General features: G+C 33.3%; 2 protein-coding genes across 2 annotated transcripts; both read left to right on the forward strand.

The window, feature by feature from the left end:
- The first annotated feature begins 2,290 nt into the window (after nucleotides 1-2,290).
- Nucleotides 2,291-6,314, forward strand: LOC127812517 (U-box domain-containing protein 7-like). Its single transcript, XM_052352925.1, has 3 exons — nucleotides 2,291-3,147; nucleotides 4,212-5,169; nucleotides 5,978-6,314. The coding sequence occupies exons 1-2, from the start codon at nucleotides 2,591-2,593 to the stop codon at nucleotides 5,146-5,148; spliced, it is 1,494 nt and encodes a 497-aa protein (XP_052208885.1). The 5' UTR covers nucleotides 2,291-2,590; the 3' UTR covers nucleotides 5,149-5,169; nucleotides 5,978-6,314.
- Nucleotides 6,315-16,632: 10,318 nt separating this feature from the next.
- On the forward strand, nucleotides 16,633-22,261 carry LOC127813749 (NADP-dependent glyceraldehyde-3-phosphate dehydrogenase-like). Its single transcript, XM_052354882.1, has 9 exons — nucleotides 16,633-16,976; nucleotides 17,385-17,578; nucleotides 17,765-17,893; nucleotides 19,303-19,422; nucleotides 19,571-19,707; nucleotides 19,903-20,058; nucleotides 20,575-20,953; nucleotides 21,385-21,501; nucleotides 21,829-22,261. The coding sequence occupies exons 1-9, from the start codon at nucleotides 16,832-16,834 to the stop codon at nucleotides 21,940-21,942; spliced, it is 1,491 nt and encodes a 496-aa protein (XP_052210842.1). The 5' UTR covers nucleotides 16,633-16,831; the 3' UTR covers nucleotides 21,943-22,261.
- The last annotated feature ends 598 nt before the right edge of the window (nucleotides 22,262-22,859 follow it).

Genomic DNA, 22,859 nt, shown 5'->3' on the forward strand with positions numbered 1-22,859 from the left:
GTTATAATTATATATTATATATATAGTTATAATTATGTATATATAATTATACATAATTATATTACATAAACTATTATATATATATTATAATATATAAAATATATATATATTCTCCAGGAGAATTTATTTTTTCTGAATCTATGGATTCGGGGTTTATTCAACCTTCCAAATTTTGGGATTCAAGGCCAAGGGATGCCCCCGAACCTTGGGGTTTGGGGTCAAATCACCTGAACCCCAAGATTCGGGGCATCCCCAGGCCCCGAACCCCGGGGTTCGGGGCTTTAAGGCACCCCAAAAGATATTTTTTATTTTTTAATTAATCTTATTTTTTTAATTCATCTGTAGTGTATATGTAAATTATGTAATTTAACTAGTGATTGATGTTATAAATTATGTTATTTTTAAATATAAATTATATAGATGCATGCTATTTGATAATATTGAGAAATTATTTTAATTTTTAAAAATGTTAATAATTTTTTGCGTCTTATATCGATCTATTATAGCTGCTGCTATTTGAATAGTAGATTAAAATGGTTGTGACGATGGTGTGTGAGAAAGTGGATGCACGCGCTTGAGGAGTAATGATAGGTAGTTGATCGTCAACGATTTAAATGAAGAATAAATATGAATTTTTATCTCAAAAACGTATCTAATAATAACAGAATGTCCAACTTAAACCGACACAACCCTTTACCTCGCTATGATTTCTTCTCATTGTGTCGTCAAATAATCGGACCCGTTGTGACTCATAAATTTAAATTGAATTAAATGTTAAATATATATAAGAAAATACTTTAACACCTCACTTAATTTAATTTAAGAGATTATTATTATTGAATTTCTCAAATTTTATCTTAGTCTACCGTATTATGCTAGGCAAACAATCTACGGTTGGGATTCCACCACAGCCACCCATATCAGTCGGACCCCAGTCCTGAGAGAAGTTTCTCAAACGAGTAGATCCTCTTCACTCTCAGCCCAGCTCAGCTGCGCCTGGCATCTGCGGCTGCCGGTGCGTCACGTTTGCCCTCTTGGTGGCGGACAGTGTCGGCACTCTACTACGCCGTAGTACTTCCTCCACACCTTCTGAATTCAACTATTATTATTACTATAAAAGTTACACTTTAGGGTTAGATTAGTAATTGCACTTTAAAAAAGATGCCGACTCTGACTATATCGAATTATTTTGACTTGGGGTTGGGGGTAGAGTTTGCCGTTGTCAACAGAATTTTAAAAAATATTAATTATAATGGTTTAAGTAACATTGAATCTAAAAATACAGTAACTTATTGATAAAATTTATATATTTATATTTTTATGATTATTATAATTTTTTATTATTTCAATCATACATTTAAATTTAATTTTTAAATTAATTTAATTATTATATTTTGATTTTTTTTACGATAATTCAAATTTTTTATTATTTCGACTACATTTTTAGACATGCATTTTTAAGTCAAATTAATCTTTGTATTTTTATGTGTAAAAAAAAATAAAGTAATATGACAAAATACACGTCATAGTATAGTCTCTGTCCACTTCAAAATACAAATATTAAATTAGCTCAAAAATATAACTCTAATGATGTAGTATTTAATAATTTTTAAAATATAATAATCAAATTATCTCCCAAAAATTACTCTTATTCATCGACCATTCTTAAAGTATAGTGGCCAAAAATGATCCTAAAACCCGTGCCATATTACGTGTTAATTGGACATTTAGTTATGACACTTTTAATAATATTTATTCATTTATATATAGTACGTTCGTAATAACATAACACAAAATATAAAATAATATTAGGAGTCATGAATTGCATATTCATTGGAGGAGGTGATAGACAGAGGATACAATGACATATGTGTTTTCTTAGTCTCCTTGTTAACTAATGATGATAGTCTATGTTGTACGGAAACACCTCATAAGAGCCATTTTCTCATTTCGAAACGTTTTTTATTCTCTTTTCGAACCGTATTTATGATTATTTTTTTAGAAAAATGTTTGTTTCCATGTTTTCATTTATGTTTTCGTGCAATATTGGATATTATTATCAATCATGACTCATAGCATTATTTCAAAATATAATACATTAACTTATAAATATCATAATGGGGTGGCCAAATTAAATGATTATTATTATTCTCTAATTTTAATATTTTTTTTAACCCATTATAGTCATTTACTAAAAAACAAAAAATTACTGATAAGTGAGCTTATGATAAGTTGCTTCCAGTTCAACTACATTTACATCATCTGCCTTCTCTCTCTCTCTCTCTCTCTCTCACTCTCACTCTCTCTCTCTCTCTCTGAATCTTGTTTCGGAAGCTTTCTTCTCTCTATAGAAAGTAGAGTTCCGTTCTCTCTCTCTCTCTCTCTCTCTGATTTTTCGGATTTGGGTTTTTGGGAATTGGGGAGAAAAGTGAAAGGACGAAGAAGCTTTACTCGAGTGACCATTGTTCTTTGTTTGTTTCTCTCTTCTCATGGAAGAAAGGGAGGTTTTCGCAGAAACCAAGTTTACGAAGCGTACAATGTAGGCCAGGAAGTACTGGTTCCATAGCATAGCAGAAGAAGACACCACAAGATGGGCAAGTATCATCGAAACGACGTTGGATCCCTGGTCCTCGACCACCGCCCCGCCGGCGGCGGGAACTCCCGGCTGTGGGCATCGTTTTCAGGAGCGTCTTTCCGCCGGATCATCGTCGACGCCATGCGCTGCGGCGGCGGAGGCTCGAAACCCTCGGTGGAGGCCCCGAGGGAGTGTGTGCCGAAGCAGGAGGAGAAGAAGAAGAAGAAGGAGAAGAAGAAGAATGCGGGATCGGAGAAGCTGTCGGAGCTGCTTAGGATGTCGGAGTCCTCGGAGGGGGAGCCGGAGGGCGAGGGGGCGACGGCGGAGGAGGTCAAGAAGAAGGTGGAGGCGCTGGAGGAGATGAAAGCGGTGGTGAAGAGACTGCAGAACGACGACGTACTCGCGGCGGCGATCGATGTTCGGAGGCTCACGAAGGAGGATTCCGAGGCGAGAACCAATCTCGCATTGCTCGGAGCAATTCCGTCGCTGGTAGGGTTGCTGGATTCGGAAGACGTCGATGCTCAGATCGCCTCTCTCTACGCTCTTCTCAATCTCGCCATCGGCAATGACGCGTGAGTTTGCCTCCATTTTCTTCTGAACAACTACACAAACCTCATTGCATAATATTCACTCCCCATTGAATCTTCTGGATCACTTCTGACCCAAAAATTGCTTTGCTAAGGTCTGGATCTTTCACTTGAAAATTTTATAAAATTTTGAAAAGTAGAGAAAATTGTTGGCGAAATTGCTAATACTTCTCTCCAAACAGTATGTTCACTACTATACGATTTTTTTCTATGAAAATTTAAACCTTAATAGCTATATGTTAAGTTAAAAATGGTTTGAATGAGAAGTGAATTATTATAATTGTAGGTTTATGTAATTATACCTCTCTATAGTTCCCTTTTTTTTTTCTGGGTGTTTGTTTTCTGGCTTAGTGTTTGTTTGGTTGCGAAGAAAGCAATGGAAAAAAAGGTAATGGAAATCTTTCATTGCCTAAAATGTAGAAAATTGGCTGTTGCTTTGCATTCTTATGGAAACTACTGACTGGTTCTGGGTTTTTCGTGACCTGAATGATTTCTCTTTCGAAGTCTCTTTGGTTAGTAAGAAAGCTAAATAAAAGAAGCGAATTTTTATGGAAACTATTAAGTGGGTTTTTCGTCGTTTTCTGTGTACCCAGTTGTTTCCTCCTTCAGGATCTGTTTGGTTGCTAAGAAAGTAAAGGAAAATGAAAAGGGAAAAAAAAAGAGAGCAAAATTTGGGGCTGCTTTTCCTGTTCTAGCTTTTAGTTTTTCACATTTGTGGAATGTGGAAACCTATTTTATTTCCTATAATTTATTCCCCAAGATTTGTACAAATTTTTGATTTGTATTGTATCCAGACTATATAAAACGGAATTTGAAAGGTAGATGATAAGTCGTTTTCTATATATGCAGGTTTTGTTCTCCACAAATTGATTATTTGTTGGTTATATGTTTCCCATCGCATTTATTTTGGCTACACACGTTTGGTTGGGTAATCGGGTTGATCTTAATTGTACCTTATTTTTGATGGGGAGAATGTCCTTAGGATCCCTTTTGTAAAACTGTAAATTCTGTAATGCCAATAATCATTTCATTATCTATTGGTTTTGCAGGAACAAAGCTGCTATTGTAAAGGCAGGAGCTGTTCACAAGATGCTGAAGCTGATTGATTCTCCGAACGGGTCTCCAGGAAACTTGGCTGTTGCTGAAGCAGTAGTTGCTAATTTTCTGGGTTTAAGTGCTCTAGACTCTAATAAACCTATCATTGGTTCTTCAGGTGCAATTCCATTCTTGGTGAGGTTTCTGAAAGAATTGGATAAAACCAGTGGTACTCAAGCCAAGCAAGACTCACTGCGAGCGCTTTACAATCTTTCAATCTCGCCTATGAATGTGCCATTGATTTTAGAAACCAACTTGGTACCATTTCTATTTGCCGCATTGGGTGACATGGAAGTGAGTGAAAGAATCCTCTCAATTCTAAGCAATGTTGTATCAACACCAGAAGGTCGAAAAACAGTCAGCACTATGCCAGATGCATTCCCAATTCTAATTGATGTGTTGAATTGGACCGACTCAATAGGGTGTCAAGAGAAATCGTCCTATATCTTGATGATTATGGCTCACAAATCGTACAGAGATAGGCAAGTTTTGATTGAGGCTGGAATTGTTTCGTCTCTGCTCGAGTTAACACTTTTAGGTAGCCCATTGGCACAGAAAAGGGCTTCGAGGATCTTGGAGATTTTAAGAGTAGATAAAGGAAAGCAAGTTTCAGAAAGTTTTGGAGCTGGTACTGCTGCCGCTGTGTCTGCTCCTTTATGTGGATCTTCAGCTGCATATGCAGGGCCGAATCATCAATCAAGGGAGCCTTTGGAGGTGGTAGAAGACATGATAAGTGAAGAGAGAAAAGCAGTGAAGCAATTAGTCCAGCAGAGCTTACAGAACAACATGAGGAGGATTGTGAAAAGGGCCAATTTGCCTCAAGATTTTGTTCCTTCTGATCATTTCAAGTCCCTGACAACAACTTCAACTTCTAAGAGCTTACCTTTCTGAGAAGAGCGAATATATTCAGAAGTTAGTCTTCTCTTCATTTGAGCTTACGTTCATCGTTGCTTATTGTAGACGTCAGTATGTGTAAAAGTTACAACATGATTGTCCAACATCTCGAGAATTTTGTCCTTTTAACTATATCCTTTATTTATTTTTATTTTTTTGGCTAAACATGAAATCCCTTTTTGGTTACTTCCAACAATTAGTGGGTCAAATAACTTTTCTGTGAGATACTTCTCTGTTAAACATGAATAATGGCGACCCATTCCTTTTCTCCCTCTGGGACACAAAGAAACCAACTAGCAATTTAAATTTTTCTTGGGATGCCTCAATTTTCTGGTGTAAGGTGCAAATTTTGGAAAATCTTAAGGATGCTTTTGTCATAGAAGTGGAGATCTCTTTTAGTTTTTGATGGGTCACATTCTCATTTTACTGGTACATGTTTGTACACCCTTTGGCTCTACTAAGTTAATAATTTATATTCTTGATGTTGATATCTTGCAAGGGTGTCGGTCATTTTCTTTTGCAAACCAAGGAGGGGGAGAACCAATGAATTTTCCATCTGGGAATCTATTGTTTCATTTTTCTTGATCTCTGTGTTTGGTGGGAATCTTTGGATTTACAAAGTTGAATTTATTATGCCTTTGCAGTGTGAGAGCATGGACTTTGAATTGTAAATTACTGCCTTTTGTTCATTAGTCCAACGATAGTGTTGATTAATAACTCTGCTGTCATTCATTAGTTAAATGCTGCTGTTAACAACCCTCTGCTCATCTAATATTTTGTGCCTTTGACCTTGTATACTGAACTATTTTTAATTGCCCAACTACAGATGAAGGAAGATTTGAGAAGGATTTGCAGCACGATTTGAACACAAGGGGGAGTATCTAATTAAGATTAGTGAGCCACTGTGTCCCAATCAAGGCATATACAATGTATATGCTTTGATATTAATGTTCATCGTGAGGAAGAGTTGTTTTGGCCCAAGAAATTTATATTACCCTTGTCCATAAATTGTCCTGTATTTAAGTTTTCTCTCTCTTCAGATGTGAATAATCTGGTCTTAGATTAATATATGCAGCAGTATAGTTTATGTACTTTCTTGTTCATCTTAAAACCTCTCCTTTGTTTGATATGTCTTAAGGAATTTGTCAAAGTGCATTATATGTTGGATTAGTTCAAGGTTTCATAGCTTGTTTAACTAAGAATCGTGACTCGATCAGAAGTACTGTTACCATTCAGTTGGGTTTTCATGCTTACATAGTTAAAGAGACGTCACTAATGATTTCAAATCCATTAAAGTTGAAACAATATGACTAATGGCTCCATACCAAGGTAGGTGGGAATACACATCTTACCTTTCAGATCTGTAAGAACTAAAAAAAGGAGCTTGTTCAATGCCAATTTACCTCTTCACTTTAACTCTGATGCTAATAGCTGGTTTTCAATTAGACCTGTATGGATCTCTTTGTGGCCTTTGAGTTAATTGGGGTTTATGCCAATCACTCATCACTCAGCCTTGGGATTTCGAAAATGTGGGCCTTGGAAGCATTATAAGACTAATTATTAGTGATGGCGGGTTAATTCTCCCCCTCATGGTTGACAAAATAGACACAACGTACAATCAGTTGAACGTGTTTTCTTCATTTCACATCTCAGTTATTCTGATCATTACTCCTTGTTACTCCTTCATTAGGAACCAATGAATCATTACCATTGGTAACCACCAGGCTCCCTACTTCTTTCATAGATCACTTAAAATCATTACTCGGCTTTGAGAAATATCTTTCAATATCACTGTTTGGGTAGCAACAGTGCGGTCTGCTTCTTTGTAACTGAAGAGCCCCGATTTTAAGTTGTGCATACAATAATGACCCTCTCCCCGTCTCTCTCGCACAGCAGAGAGCCTCTTTTTCTGTGGGGGGTGTGTATGGGGGTGGGGGGCGCTGTGAACCTACATATTTAATTCTGAAGGCAGAGAAGATGGGCCCAAGGGTTTGCCTTTCCCAACAAATGTATATTTGTGGTCCATAGCTTCACAGAGACTTGACAATGAAAGTAGTGCTGTGACTGCTGTCAAAGCAAGTTTTCCATTTAGCCATCCTCTAGAATTTTTAATTGCTATCATTGGAGAGAGAAGCAATGGACAACACTGTGGGAAATAGAAAGCTGGGCTATCTTTCTTTGTAGTTTTTGTTCTTTTGCTGGTTTGAGGTTGGAAAATGAGAAGAGAATGAATCAAAGAAAATATTCCATTAACAGCAATATTTATTTCTTTTTATATTTCCCTTTCTTTTGATAAAATCCAAGCTTTAAGCTAGCTGTGTCACCCAGTTGGGAAAGCCAACTACTCAAGTGTTGGAGCAATATAATTGCAATCCCCCCTTCTAGTATGAATGAAGGATAAGAAATTAAGCATCCAACCAAACATAATACCATGAATTGGACACCATTGGAACCTTAAATCAAAACTGAGGATGGTTGGGGAAACTTATATTTTTATTCTTATACTTTTATATATTTTTTGTGTGATTATTTAAATTTTTTATTATTTTAATTACACTTTTGAATTTATAATTTTAAATTAATTTAATTTCTGTATTTAGACTTCTTTTTGTATAACAATTCGAATTTATTTATTGTTTCGATTATATCTTTCTATTTGTAATTTTAAGTTAATTTAATTTTTATACTTTGATTTGTAAAAAATAAAATAAAATGAGATGATAAAATACATATTACACTCTCTATTCACGTCAAAATATAGAGATTAAATTGATTTGAAAATATAGATTTAGAAATATAATCAAAATAATAAAAAAATTTAAATTATCACAAAAAAAAATAAATATAAAAATTAAATTGAGTTAAAAATATAAATTTAAGAGTGTAATTAAAATAATAAATAATTATATAAAAAATATAAAATCATAAAAATATATATTTGTCCCACGTTTGGGAGCTACCTTAAAATTTAAGAGGATGAGGAATGGAAAATTCCTTAAAATTGCAAAGGTTGGTGGTGGCTGTGACCTCAAATCTGCCAGCTAGCTTAGCTTATTAGAATGAGGAGTCTCTAAAGAAAGAAACCCTTGAAATTGAAAAAGGTGTAGACTGGACCTATACTTACAAGCACTCCTCACTTTCAGAATCCCCAATGGTCCCCACCCTTCCTTATGCCCAACATTTTGAAGCATGGAAATGGTTCTTTGATATTTTTAAATTGTTTTTTATTTTAGAAATGAAAAAAAAATAGTTTGAAATGTTTTTGGGCCTATTTTTGTAATTTGTGGAACGTTTCAGGGCCATTTTATAAATTACGTAAAATAGTCAAGAACATGTTTTTGATGACGAGATACGACGAAGAGAGATGATACAACAACAAAGGAAGAGATGTACAGCGACGGTGTCAAAAGAAAAGACGACAGTAAAAGGTAGGAAAGTTGGCTGATGACAAAAAAAAATAAACAAGAAAAGATTACTGGAGAAGAAGAGCATAAGTGGTGAAAAAAAGACAAAAAAAAGATGAACAAGAAAAGATTGGCGATGAAGAAATGGGAAAGAGGAGAGAAATAGAGATGAAGTATATTTCTTGGGGAGAGAGAGGATAAGAGAAAAGGATTTTTCGGAAAAAATGAGGAATAGAGGAAAGTGGAAAATATATATATATATATAATGATATGTATGTAAATGTGATAAATAATATATTTATAAGAAATATCTATATTTTTTAATTTACATTTTACCTTACGTTTTTGTTTCGTACTTTTTTTAAAAAATATATTATTTTTCGTTTTCGTTTCATATCAAAAATATTTTTTATAATTGTTTTTTTTTTTTTTTTTGTAACTTAGCCTAACATTTGTGTTTTTCGGGGTTTTTTTTTTTTTTTTTCATGAACATAAAAGTGCATGGAATTTGTCACATTTCAAGTGGGTGATAAAATGTTTTATGAATATATAAGATGTTAAATTAATTATGCCCAACACTTATAGCTTTTACCAAGTGAGTCTTTATAAACGATGTCACTAATACAAGAAATCACTAATAATAAATATAATTTGATCCAGGTCAATGGTAGCGTAGGTATTAGGCTGCCAGCAATGGCAAACTTGCGACCACAATGGAAATATTACAGTAATTAAGTTTGCACTTGGGAGGATGCATGCTGATAGGTAGTAATGGTGAAGACAAGGGTTGACAGAATTATATATGGTGTATTAAAGTCAATAATAATCTTTCTTTCTTGGCGATGATTATGGTTTGGTGGGGGCTGTGATCTTTGTTTGCGGTCTCAGCAGCATCTGTCTGTGTGTGTATACATATATCTTGTCAGATTTTGGTTGAATGCATGAAAGGGTGGGAATGGGATAGTGGCATGTGGGTGCTTCATATCTTCTGCCAAAATACTCAAATCAAAAACCCAAACATTATCAATTCCCAGCCCCCACACCTTGATTTTCACCAGCTGGGGGCCCCCCCCCCCCCCCCCCCCCCATCATTCATTTCAAAGTGCTATTCGGATCCTCAAATTTAATGTTCATGATAATAGTATTCTTCTGATATTTTATATTATGTGTCATTAATATTATTATTATTATCAAGATACTATATATGATTTTTATTTTATTTAATTACACGAGAACTGCAAAAAACAAGATTCATTAAGAGTACAAGTAAAGTCGACTGCAGACCCTTTAATATTTAAATCAATCTCGTGTTATAAATATAACGAAAATATAATTATAATTTGATTACACTTGAATATAAGAAGGGTGACTTTTTTATTTATAGATAAGAGAGAGAGGGTGACTTTACTATTTATAGAGATGAGAGTAATTGAATAACTGCATCATTTGACGAGCATTTCGAATTCTCTTATAGGCGTAAATATTATAGGGTCTCTTGAATAACAGTTGTTGAGTAACTCATGAATTCCTGATAAGGTCTCTTGAAGGCATTGGAAGAAGCTCTTAGGTAAGGTTACTCGGTTGCAGCATTGATATCTTAGGGTAAGGTCACTCACAAATTGAAGTTTCTCGCAAATCTCTTGTGGGTGAGGTTACTCGCAGATTGAAGTTCCTCTTGGGTATTTTGCAAGTCTTTCGTGAATCTCCCACTTTAGTCTCTCACCTAATCTCTTAATAGGCTATGAATTTCTTTCGTTGGACTTATCCTCGGACATAGGCCTATTTTTTTTGGACAAAACAAATATAAATATACATGACATTAATCCAAAATATTATCTCTAATGTTAAATTTGAGTATCTAAATAAGACTTTTCTCTTGTATTTGCTAATCCCAATATTTTCCTTTGTGAGAAAACCTTGTAATAAATTAGTATATAAAACAACTAACTCTCAATCACTAAATAGGTGCTTGTGTCCGGATTACCCTCGTCAAGCCATTTATATATACAGAGTTAATATGTTACTCACATCCGGGGTGTGGGCCCCACCCCCTTTCATGGGACCCATGCCCCCTCTCTCAAATTATTCGTGTCAGGACAATTATTATGTTGCTCGACGTAACACATAAAAAATCTATCTAAATTCACCCAAAGAAGTTTGAACTTTAGTCACATAGAAAGTCATATAACTTCAAAGTATCAAGCCAATACTTTGGGATTCACCAAATCATTTTTCTCTAGAAAATAAAACGAAATGCACTATAATAATTTTTTACAATATGTAATTATAGATAAAAATGATTGAAAAATTAAAATATACAATGCTAGTAGTCTATTCTAAATAGTGGGATTGAGATCTGATGTGATGTTATTTTTTATATCTATTGAGTGAATAGAGAAATTCCATCCTTAGAAATTTCATTTGGGGGCATTTTACATTGTGGCCCATTTGTGGTAGCTTTAAGAGGCCATTGTGGCCCATTTCTTGTAGTTTTAAGAGCCCATTGTTAATAGGTGAGGACGGCCCATTTATTGTGGGTCATTGCTTTGGGCTCTTACAAATTTAAAACATCTATTATCCATTTTCATTTATGGGCCTCCCATCAGGCCCAGCCCTACTTTTATGGAAGGTGTTAGTTTATTTTTCAAATAAACCTTACTTTGCTTTTAGAAAATTTTGATTTTTTTTCATTTAAAAAAATTGGAAAAAATATTGCTCGAGTCCCTTCAACCCTCAATGAAAGGATGCATGCGAAGAACAAAATCGACGTGGAAGTATTTAAAAAGCATAAATTATCAAGTTATCTCTAAAAAATAGTAAATCAGAGCTATCATGTATTCATATTATCAAGTAATAGAAAAATTATATGTGACCCTTATCTAATCTACATTGAGATCTAAGAGATTAATTCAAATTTAAATCTATAAAGTTTTGCGTTAGATCTAATAGATTTATTTGAATTTAAATTCAAATAAAAAATCTGGTTATCTTAGGATATTCAAATAAAATCTTGAGAATTTTAACAAATTTCATAAATGACTCAAAAAACTTTCTCCTCATTCAATCTATATAAAGAGAGACATTTATAAATAAAATCATATGACTATAAATTTATTATTATTATTAACTTAAAAGTCAAAAATTATATCGAGAGAACAAACCCTACTCATTTTTATAGGTGCTCACATTGAGATAGAACCCGAGAAATTGATCCTTAATTCCATCACCAAAAATGAAAACGCAACACAAATTAAAAACACATATTTTTTGTATTTTTAATAATTTTTGAAAATAAATAACTAAAGGCTTTTTTTTTTTAAATGATGAAATCAAAAACTAAAAACAAAGATCTTTCATTAGGTGGCATCAAATGTTTTTCATCCTCGTGGCTTGGATGATACGACTATTTCTTTTCCTTTACCTTTTTTTTTGGGTCTTGGTGTCGTCTTTCTAATTTACCAAAAATGATATACCCACAAATAAATCTAACAAATTGACATTTTCCTACAAGATATCGTCCTTTTCGCAAGCAGTTTAGAAACACAAATTCAATTTCTTTATCTGCTACTTGGAATGAATTTGTTGGGCTTTGTAGGGGCATTGGTGCCGTTGCCCATATCACCGACGACAACTTCTTCTCAATATCTACCGGCAACGAGAGTTCCAATGGGTGCCCGGAGGTGCATCGCCGGGCAAATGTCTTGCACAGAAGGTACAAACCTATCTCTTACAACGAACATGATGATCAAAGCAACAAGCAACCATCAATCATTGAAATATAATCATATTATACTTGAATTAATCGTAATTAATGTTAATCATTGGTTGAGTGATCTTTAGCAAATCTAGATTAACTTTGTTAAAGCAGGATCTCTGGACCTCTTTATGGTCAAACTTATATTTTTTATATGATCATTCTAATTAGATTTTTTTTCGTTTCGATTATATTTCTAAATTAGTATTTTCGAATCAATTTAACATTTACAGAGATGTAATAAAAAATACAAATATAGAAATTTAATTCAAATAACGAAAACTTCAATTGTATCACGAAATAAATGTCTAAATATAATAATTAAATTATTTAAAAAATTAAGTTCAGGGATATAACAAAAATAATTAAAATTTGGAATAGTCATACAAAAAAATATATATAAAAGTATAAAAATAAAAATATGAATTTTAGTTAATATTAGATTAAAGCAGAGACTCTTAGCATGAAAAAAAAAAAAAAAAAAAAACCTAACTATGGTCCTTGGTGGGTTGTGAATTGTGAGACAAAAATTAGGATGAGCATTGATGAATGGACTAATTTTCTACCATTGCCTCAGTGGAGTGGAGATGTTTATTAATTTTTTTGTCTAAGTAATTGATTATGGTATTTGAGATTTATCATCATAATTATATCTCAATTGGATCACTTATTAAAGAGGAATGGATGTAGTTTTTTAGTATAATTTCATATGCTCGAGTTAACATAATGAATGAATAATAAATATATAGTGAATATTATTAGTCCCTCGATTTACTTAAAAAGGGTCCTTATACGTTGGTAAATTAAGTTGAAATATTTAGAGTTATTTTTTATATTTATAGACTCAATTACCTTGAATTGGAGATAAGAGATAAATTTACTCAGCTAGATAAAAATAACATTAGGTCGAATTTTCTAAATATGAAATGAGCTGAGATACTCTAATGCTTAGTTATCTCATATTGGTCAATAATTTATCAAATCAGATAGAATTGATTGTCTTAGTTGAGTGCGATTTTGTTCACCCCCTTTAACGGGGGGTGAACGTAACCCCGTCAGTGGGGGTTAAAAAAATATACCCTTTTTGAAAAAATAATATTTTATTTTTATGTTGAAAATTGTAAAAATTAATCATATTTAAAAAAAAATTATTTTTAAAATTTAACTGAAAATGTGACAGGAACAAAACTTAATGGATTAGAACTTATAAAAAAATGACAGACTTATACAAATAATTGACATGATTAAAACTGAGTCAAAACTAGAAAGTGGCTGTTTTCAGCAATTAATTTGTTTGAGTGGTTGAAAATGATATTTTTTTCAAAAAATGGCTAAAAATAATTATTTTTTTTAAAGATGATTAATTTTTGCAATATCTAACATAAAAATAAAATATTATTTTTTTAAAAAAATTATTTTTTTAACCCCACTGACCCCGTTAAAGGGGTGAACAAAATCGCACTCGTCTTAGCCTACCAGTGATGTCATTGGGGTAAATTGGGCTCTCCACACCTTTTGAGTTCGATAATCTCATATTAAGTTAATAAAAGTTGACTTGTATGAAATTAAGATAGAAATTAAGATTTAAGAGTTAAAAATTGTACTATTTATTTTTCAAATCTAGATTTGTTGATTGGCTGATGTGGTAGCTTATTGGTTGATGGTAGGTTAGTTGTAAATATATTAACGTAGAATATCATTTCAAATATTAAAATTAAGTGATCAAATAGTATTTTCTTATAAATAATAATAAAAATGTTTGGTAGCAACTTTGGCCACGTGATGCCCATTCCATGGACTTGGGGACCTCACGTGCAACCAGCATGAGTTTTTTTTTTTTTTCCTTACATTATTATTATTATTATTATTCACATGGATTGTGAATAATGACAAAAATAATCACATTAACTATAATATTGTTTTGGTTTGAATACAACAATAAATTTATTACTAGAAACGTTATTATCAACTGCTCAAACTTTGTAAGAAAGAGAACAATCAAAAGGTGTAGACCATGCTCTACATAAATACCTTGATATTTAAGACAGACTCTGAAAATTTGAATGTTATATTAAAATTAGTATTAGAGATGAAAAAATTTTTGACAGTCAGACAAATTGACAAACATGCTTACAAAATGAGGGATAAAAAATTAAAATGCCCTTGCCCGCCCACATTACATTACACTTTTTTAATGCAATATGGGTGATGGCATTTTAGTTTTTTAGCCCCCATTTTGTAAGTCTATCTATCAACTTGTCTGACCCTATAAAATAACTCTTAGAGATGTATCTCTTTTAAAATGAGAGTTTATCTATTTTAAAGGAAACATGGAGCTTTATGAGATCTAATAGGATTATAATTTTTTTTAGATAATATTTCTCCTGACATTATAAGATCTACTAAAATTATAATTCTTGTAGATAATGTTTATCATAACATTTCGAGATTAATTAGAATTAGCATTTTTATAGATAATAACTATACTTTTTACAAAATCCTTGAAAGAATTTTCGAATGCTGAAGTTATCTAATTTAGTTTTGTTTGAAACCACAATTAAGAGAAAATTAACATTTTTAACTCGTTCTTTTAGACTTTTGGACCTTTTTGATATTTTAATGGACTTTTTGCTTATAACATATAAACTATAACTATAGTTAAATAATTTTATTTATCTATTAATTAAATTATTACTATTGCCATTCACGTGGATCTTGAATTTTAAAATAAAATGATAAAAATTAGGCCACTGGTTGATTCAATGGTAGCGGCGTGATCCTCCATGTTAATATTTTAATTTTATTTTTTCTAATTTTAATAATCAACACGGGATATTATATACCTCATTCAATAGTTATTTATAACAAATTTTATTATTACTCACCAATATTCTAAATTTTTAAAAAATGAGGCCTATTTTGAAAAACTTAGGGCATATTTATAATAACTATAAAATATATGAAATACAAATTAATATCAGTGATATTATGCATTATGTCAAATCATACAAATAGTAAAACATATAATTATCTGAATATTTATTTGGGCAAGTTACCAGTACGCTAATAGATCGAAGGAGTATTAAGAGATTCATGTATTTTGACTAAATACTCTCTCTTTAATGTATGATAGTTTTACAAAACAATCACAATCTTCTATTTATATAAAAAAAATTATATTTGAAATGATAGAATAGGACATAGTTTTAGGGTTTTGTTAATGAACCTCTCAACAAGTAGGGGCGGATCTAGGGGGCAGGCACGGGTTGCAGCCCGTGCCCGCTCCAGCCCTTCCCAAAATTTGGACCATTGGAGGCTGAAATGGTTTCTGGATCTGGGGCCAACTCTCCCCCAGATCTATCACTAGATCCATCTCCATCGACAAGTGATTCAATAAATTTCGTACCTTCTATATCTTTTATGTCACAAGTAAGTAAATGTTAAATATGAACCTAGACCCTGAGACTTAACTGAATTACCGTATAAATGAAATGAAGTTTTACCAATTGGTCATAATTTAAAATTCCAATTGGTGGTGGTGGTCCATTTATAAAAAGAATTCTAACACCCATGCCCTATATTCAATTCAAAGTTACATGACAGTGAGTTTATCTTCAATCACTATCATGTTCAACAACGTAGGATTAGAATATGATGGGCAACTCATATTTTAGTGTTGTATTTTTATGGGTTTTTTTTTTGTGATCATTTAATTTTTTTTATTATTTTCATTATACTTTTAAATTAATTTAACTCATATATTTTGATATTTTTTTAATATAATATCTTAAACTCTTTATTATTTCGATTGCATCCCATGTATTTATATTTTTTAGTCAATTTAATTCTTAAATTTTGAAATGTAAAAAAAAAAAGTAAAGTGAAGTGAGCCAATTAACTATTTGTTTTACATATTAAAACACACTGATTAAATTGACTTGAAAATTTAAATGTATTTGATGTAATTAAAATAATAAAAAATTAAAATTATTATATGAAAAAAATTAAAATATAATAATTAAATTGATTAAAAAATATAGGTATATGAATGTAATTAAAATAATAAAATTTTTGAATTAGCATAATTAAAAAACATAAAAGTACAAAGATACAAATATGAATTTAGCTAAATATCATATGCCAATAAAACGATTATGTGACATTATAATTACATTAAGGACGCAAATATCTTAGACAATGCAGAAGGTCTTTATACAATATACTCTTCGTAATTACTTTTTTACCCGTACTTTATAATAATTTAAATTTTATGGACTGCATGTGGCTACCTACCAAGTGACTTTTCTAATGCCACTAGCGGTTAGTCAGCCACCAGGCACCAACTTCCTGCGGAGGTGAGCCACCTGTCATGGTGGCGCCACCACCTCTTCCCCGTATATAAGCACCATTTCTCCCTGCTTCACCACCACCCCCCCTTCGCTGCAGCTGCTCAGTGCTTCCTCCAGCTCTATCTGTCCTTTTTCTAGCTCCAAATTTAATAATAACAGGAAGGAGGATAACTATGGCGGGAACTGGTGTTTTTGCAGAGATCATTGATGGCGATGCTTACAGATACTACGCAGAAGGCGAGTGGAAACTGTCCAGCTCTGGGAAGACTGTGCCCATCATCAACCCCACAACCAGGAAGACCCAATACAAGGTTCAAGGTGATCTCCCAATGAATTCTCACACTTTTTTCTATTTGCTTTCCCTAGATTTTGGGTCTTTGATGTGTTCTACGGGCTGGGTTGTTACTATTTCCTTGTGCAATTTGAATCTGAGTGAGTTTTATATAGCAATTTTGAATGATGATTTATTTTATGAACTGGGCACTTGCTGGCTTTTGTGCTGAATTTGAATCTCACGCATTTTATACTTTTTCCCGATATTTTGACTTTTTGATGTGTTCTAGGAGCTGGGTTATTGCTATATCAGTGAATTCTAACAATTCTTTCAAGATTTTGAATGATGATTTATAACACGATCTGGGTTCTTGCTGTTCTTTGTGCCGAATTTGAATCCCGTTAAATTCTGACAACTGGGTTTTGTGAATGCTTGGATTTATTATTAACCAGCTTGTACTCAAGAAGAAGTGAACAAGATCATGGAGTCTTCGAGGGTAGCGCAGAAATCGTGGGCGAAGACGCCGCTATGGAAGCGGGCGGAGTTGCTGCACAAGGCTGCTGCGATTCTTAAAGAGCACAAGAAGCCCATTGCTGAGTGCCTTGTCAAGGAAATTGCCAAGCCTGCCAAAGATGCCGTCACTGAAGTAATCCTTATCAGCATTGGTTCCTCTTTTTTGCTTGTTTATGATGACAGTTTGGCATAAATTGAAGTTGAATTGAATCTATATTAGTTCCTTGTTATGTGATTAAGTTTGTGCATAAATTGAAATTGAATATTGATTCTATATACAAGCTTGCATCTGCTGAACTGGTTTTGGATTTTGGTAAAGGTTGTGAGATCTGGGGACTTGGTGTCATATTGTGCTGAAGAAGGGGTTAGAATTCTCGGGGAGGGAAAGTTTCTGGTATCTGACAGTTTCCCCGGAAACGAAAGGACCAAATACTGCCTTACTTCCAAGGTAATTTTTAGAATTCATTTGCTTATTTGACTTCATTTTGCATTTGCTTTGGGAAAACGTTTCTGTTTTGGACCTTACTGGATGAAAAAGAGAAGCAAAAAGGTACCTCTACTGTTGAAGAACTTTTGTTAGTGGTTGCTTGCTGATGTGTTGAATAATTTTTGTCTCCATGTTGAAGTGGCCCATGTTTAAAGGTCTCTTTCATTTTTCCTAAGCGAATATCGTTTAGCATACACTCTTGGAAAGTAATTTTCTATTGGAAAGGTATCCAAATAATCACTCCACAAAATCTTTCATGTACAGGAGGACCATTGACCATAGTGCTCTCTATGGAATATAGAATTCCTCCTCCATAGTTTTATATTCGACACGTGTTATGAAGTGACGATGAAAATTACGAAAGGGGGAGAAACTTTAGAAAACTCATTTGGTGGGTTTGACCATTGTGAATATGGTTAAGTTGTTTTAAAAAAGTTGAATGCCTTATAGCAATGTGCATCAAAGTTAATGACTTCATTAATGGGGAGTTATTGATTTTATTGTTCATGTACCCAGAGAGAGAGAGAGAGAGAGCAGAAAATAACAAAATTTCCGGATTAAAATTTAACTGAGTTGCATCAATAGGCAAGATTGAGAATACTATTAAGATGGTCATCTTATGTCAGAGCCCATCTACAATTTCCTGTTCTTAGCACTGTAAGTACTTAATTGGCTTTGAGAAGATCTGGAGGCAGTCTATTGGTATCCCATGTGGAGCAAATTGTTGAACATGTTCAACAACATCGAACCTGCTTCGCTTTTCATATTTGAAATCAATGAATTTACATATCAAAAATAAAAGAAAGAAAATAAAGAAATTAATGTGAATTCAAAATGCAGTGCGTTTGCTAAACAGAGCCTAGTAGAAATGTTAAAATCAAACAAATAATACACCATTAAAGAGTTGACAAGTGGTGATTGAAATTGAGAATCTTTATATTGATGAGAAATTTCAGTTTTTCTGTTAAAATAGTTGCTACACTCTTTTTCTTGTGCTGTTTCATGTTTGTGCCTCGATGTGATCTTGTTCTTTGTTGTTCCATCTTGGATATTATTTTAGTTTTACCAGTAACTTATGGTTCTTGATGTATTTGGCAATTAAATTGTTTCTCAACACAGAAAATGGAATCAAGGAAAAGCAGAAATGCTGAAAATAATTTCCCCACTCAAAACGTTTTATTTGTTCACAAGCTGTTTTCTGCCATGATACATTACATTCTTGTAATAAAATTATTCCTCTCCCAGCTGAAATTATGGCGACCAATAGCTCTTATTTTGTAAGGCAAATATAAGCACGGAAATGGTCATTAAACTGGGATAACCTTTTTGTTTCCTACTGAGATACTCATGTGACTTGCATTTTGTTCTAGATTCCACTTGGTGTTGTTTTAGCCATTCCGCCCTTCAACTATCCTGTCAATCTCGCAGTCTCAAAAATTGCTCCTGCTCTAATTGCTGGGAACTCCCTCGTACTCAAGCCTCCAACCCAGGTACGAATATAACCTTCAAACATTCTTCCTCCCCATGTGCCTAATATAGTCATAAATGATGCCATGTTTTATATCAGCACACTTAGATCGATATGAATTTGTTTTGCTTTGAATAGATCAAATGATTCTAATTTTCTATTCCTTTCAGGGAGCTGTTGCGGCACTTCATATGGTCCATTGCTTTCATTTGGCAGGTTTTCCAAAAGGCCTTATCAGCTGCATCACTGGAAAAGGTTCTGAGATTGGAGACTTCCTTACAATGCATCCTGGAGTTAACTGTATAAGGTGATTTTTTGTTTCTTGTGATTCTTTTGTTTTCGAGTGTTGAGTTTGTTAGTTCCGAATGATGGGGTGCATTGAACAGGAAACCAAGCACAGGCCAAAATTTGAGAAGCAAATGGGAAAGTTCACAATTTTTCCTTTTGTAGCTAAATTTACCAATGCATTCTTTCAGCTAACAACATAAGTGCTCGTACTCAGCTTCACAGGTGGGGATACTGGAATTGCAATCTCAAAAAAGGCTGGTATGATCCCTCTTCAAATGGAACTGGGCGGGAAAGATGCGTGCATCATCCTTGAGGATGCTGATTTGGATTTAGCAGCATCCAACATTATAAAAGGAGGCTTCTCTTACAGGTGATGAAATATGATTCTTTTGCTGTCTGTTTAGATTTTTTATCCGCGTTTTAGAACTTGGCATAAATTACTAATGGTTTTATCTTAAATGTGATTTGTTCCTTCATATATTATGGGCATATTTCGTTACTATTCTGAGAATCTCAATCGTTCCAAGTCATAGAACATAATTACATTAATTACATATTCTATGCTACACTTCTGCTACAAAAATATATGTCAACGATGATCAGTGTTCTATTTATTTCTTCATGGATTTCTGGCCCTGTTAGCAGAGAAAACAAGCAAACTGTAGTATAACCCAAAAGGAATAATTAACTTTAGATCAGTATCCTTGGGGAAGATATATTCTCCTGCCCATATGATTATGGTTTACATCCTATTCCCCACAAATAAAAATTATCTCCCTCGGGAAGTGAATCATTGATCCAAATATAGTTAATAAATTCTCTATCTTGACATGGTCTGCCGTGTTACTAAAAATGTTCCTGTGTTTTGTGCTTCTGCCTTTGACAGTGGTCAGAGATGCACAGCTGTCAAAGTTGTCTTAGTGATGGAGTCTGTAGCTGATGATCTTGTCAAGAAAGTTAATGAGAAAGTGGCAAAACTCAAGGTTGGGGCGCCTGAGGATGATTGTGATATCACTCCAGTTGTTACAGAGTCATCTGCTAATTTCATTGAAGGGCTTGTGATGGATGCCAGGCAAAAAGGAGCTACATTTTGTCAAGAGTTCAGGAGGCAGGGTAATCTCATATGGCCATTATTGTTGGATAATGTTCAACCTGATATGAGGATAGCATGGGAGGAACCATTTGGCCCAGTTTTACCAGTTATCAGAATAAATTCAGTTGAAGAAGGAATCCACCATTGTAATGCTAGCAATTTCGGCCTACAGGTATGATAGCCAACATCTTTCTCTCTTTTTATTATCTTGGAGGCAATTTGGTCAGTTATTTCACCGAACTTGTAGGCTCGAATTCTACAACTCTTTCTCTGAGTCTATACATACAAATAAATTCGAGACAAATTGATTGTGTAACTCTTGTTTGGGAAGAGTGAATTTCTTGATTGGGATATATCTAAAAGGAAGTCGTTACTTTTTATGTTTCCATTGGTTGTGGTCGAATTTGTTGTACAAAACACCCCTCCAAAGGAGAACAAAGAAAGACGTCTGTACATTACTGAAATTTGTTTCAGTTTCTGTGCCATTTGAAACTTCTAAAACTTTCTCCAAACGTCTGAATAGATCTCTCACACCCTGATTAGGGACAAAACGGGCTGTGAACATCTAGCATTTTCTGCAATTTTAATGATGCACTTACACAGGGCTGTGTCTTCACAAGAGACATCAACAAAGCGATTCTGATCAGTGATGCAATGGAGACAGGAACAGTTCAGATCAACTCAGCACCAGCTCGTGGACCAGATCATTTTCCTTTCCAGGTACACTCTCTCTGCATAATGTAGATATATATGGTAGTTAACTTTCAAATTTATAGTTAATCCACAAGTCTTTGTTACCCATTTGCAAATGCTTTGTCAATGACTTCAAGTAAATCCGATATCAAAACTCTATTCTCTCTTCCAAATTATGTACTTCCCTTCTTTCTTTTTTAGGTTCACTCTTAACATATCTACTTCTTCCCTATTTATCCTTCTCCAAGTACCACATATCCAAATTATGTTTCTCTTTTCGATACAACAATCCACTTCTTACTTTCTACTCATCGATGTAGTTTTTTACTTGTGTCAAACCATTGCTCTTCTCAGGGTCTGAAGGACAGCGGCATCGGCTCTCAAGGAATAACCAACAGTATTAACATGATGACCAAAATCAAGAGCACTGTAATCAACTTGCCCTCTCCTTCCTATACCATTGGTTGATTGATATTTGGCACCCAGAAGCTAGCAAGTAGTGTGATGACTGGGCTCCTGAGGCAGTGAAATATCCAGTAGTTGTAGTATGTGTTGTTTTGGAGGTGCAATGAAAGAAATAGATGAAAAACTCAAACTTGTGCTGCTACGTGTGGCTATCTGGTCTTTTGTTTGGGGAAAACACTGAGTTTAATATATATGCCAGAGGAATATAAGGTTTCTGTGTTGTATCCTTTTGTTTTGTCTTGCTTAGAATGTACAACTCTTTAGTTTTGGAATAATATGTGCTCATGTTGAAATGAAATGATCCAGTTTGAGGAGTTCTGTATTTTGAACTTTTTTCTAGTGTTCACTTGATTGAACTTCAAGGGTAAATGGACTAACGATGCTATTACTAATGGGACATCAAGAGTTACCTCTATTGCCATGGATAGGGATGTCCATTTAAAACATGTCTTATATTTATGTCCTTTAAATATGAAGTTTTCAAACTTATTTGAATTTTACTTCATTAGCAAAGAATAACATAAAATAAAATAAAACTCCCTGTTAGGCTCCTGAAGATTACCTCTTCAACGCATAATCATCAAATTGAGCATATAATAATTTATAAATGATGTCTTATTTTTACTTTTAAATATTAATTATAATTTGAGTTAATTTGAAGAGGATGGTCTTCAGTTGTCATTATAGATCATCATAATTTATTAATTTTAATAAACACATCTTAATAAGTTGTTAATAACATTATAGTCATTGATTGGTACTGAGTTAATTAAATGGTATTAAAAAAATAAGTTTAATTACACTTTAAATATTGTTCGTTTTTTATTGTATTATTCCTTATTACATGTACCGAATATATTAACATAAATGAAATAAAAAATAAGAATAAATAAATAAAATATTAAATAAAATCTCAATTT

Source organism: Diospyros lotus, chromosome 11, assembly GCF_014633365.1.
Source record: "Diospyros lotus cultivar Yz01 chromosome 11, ASM1463336v1, whole genome shotgun sequence".
Lineage (NCBI taxonomy): Eukaryota > Viridiplantae > Streptophyta > Magnoliopsida > Ericales > Ebenaceae > Diospyros > Diospyros lotus.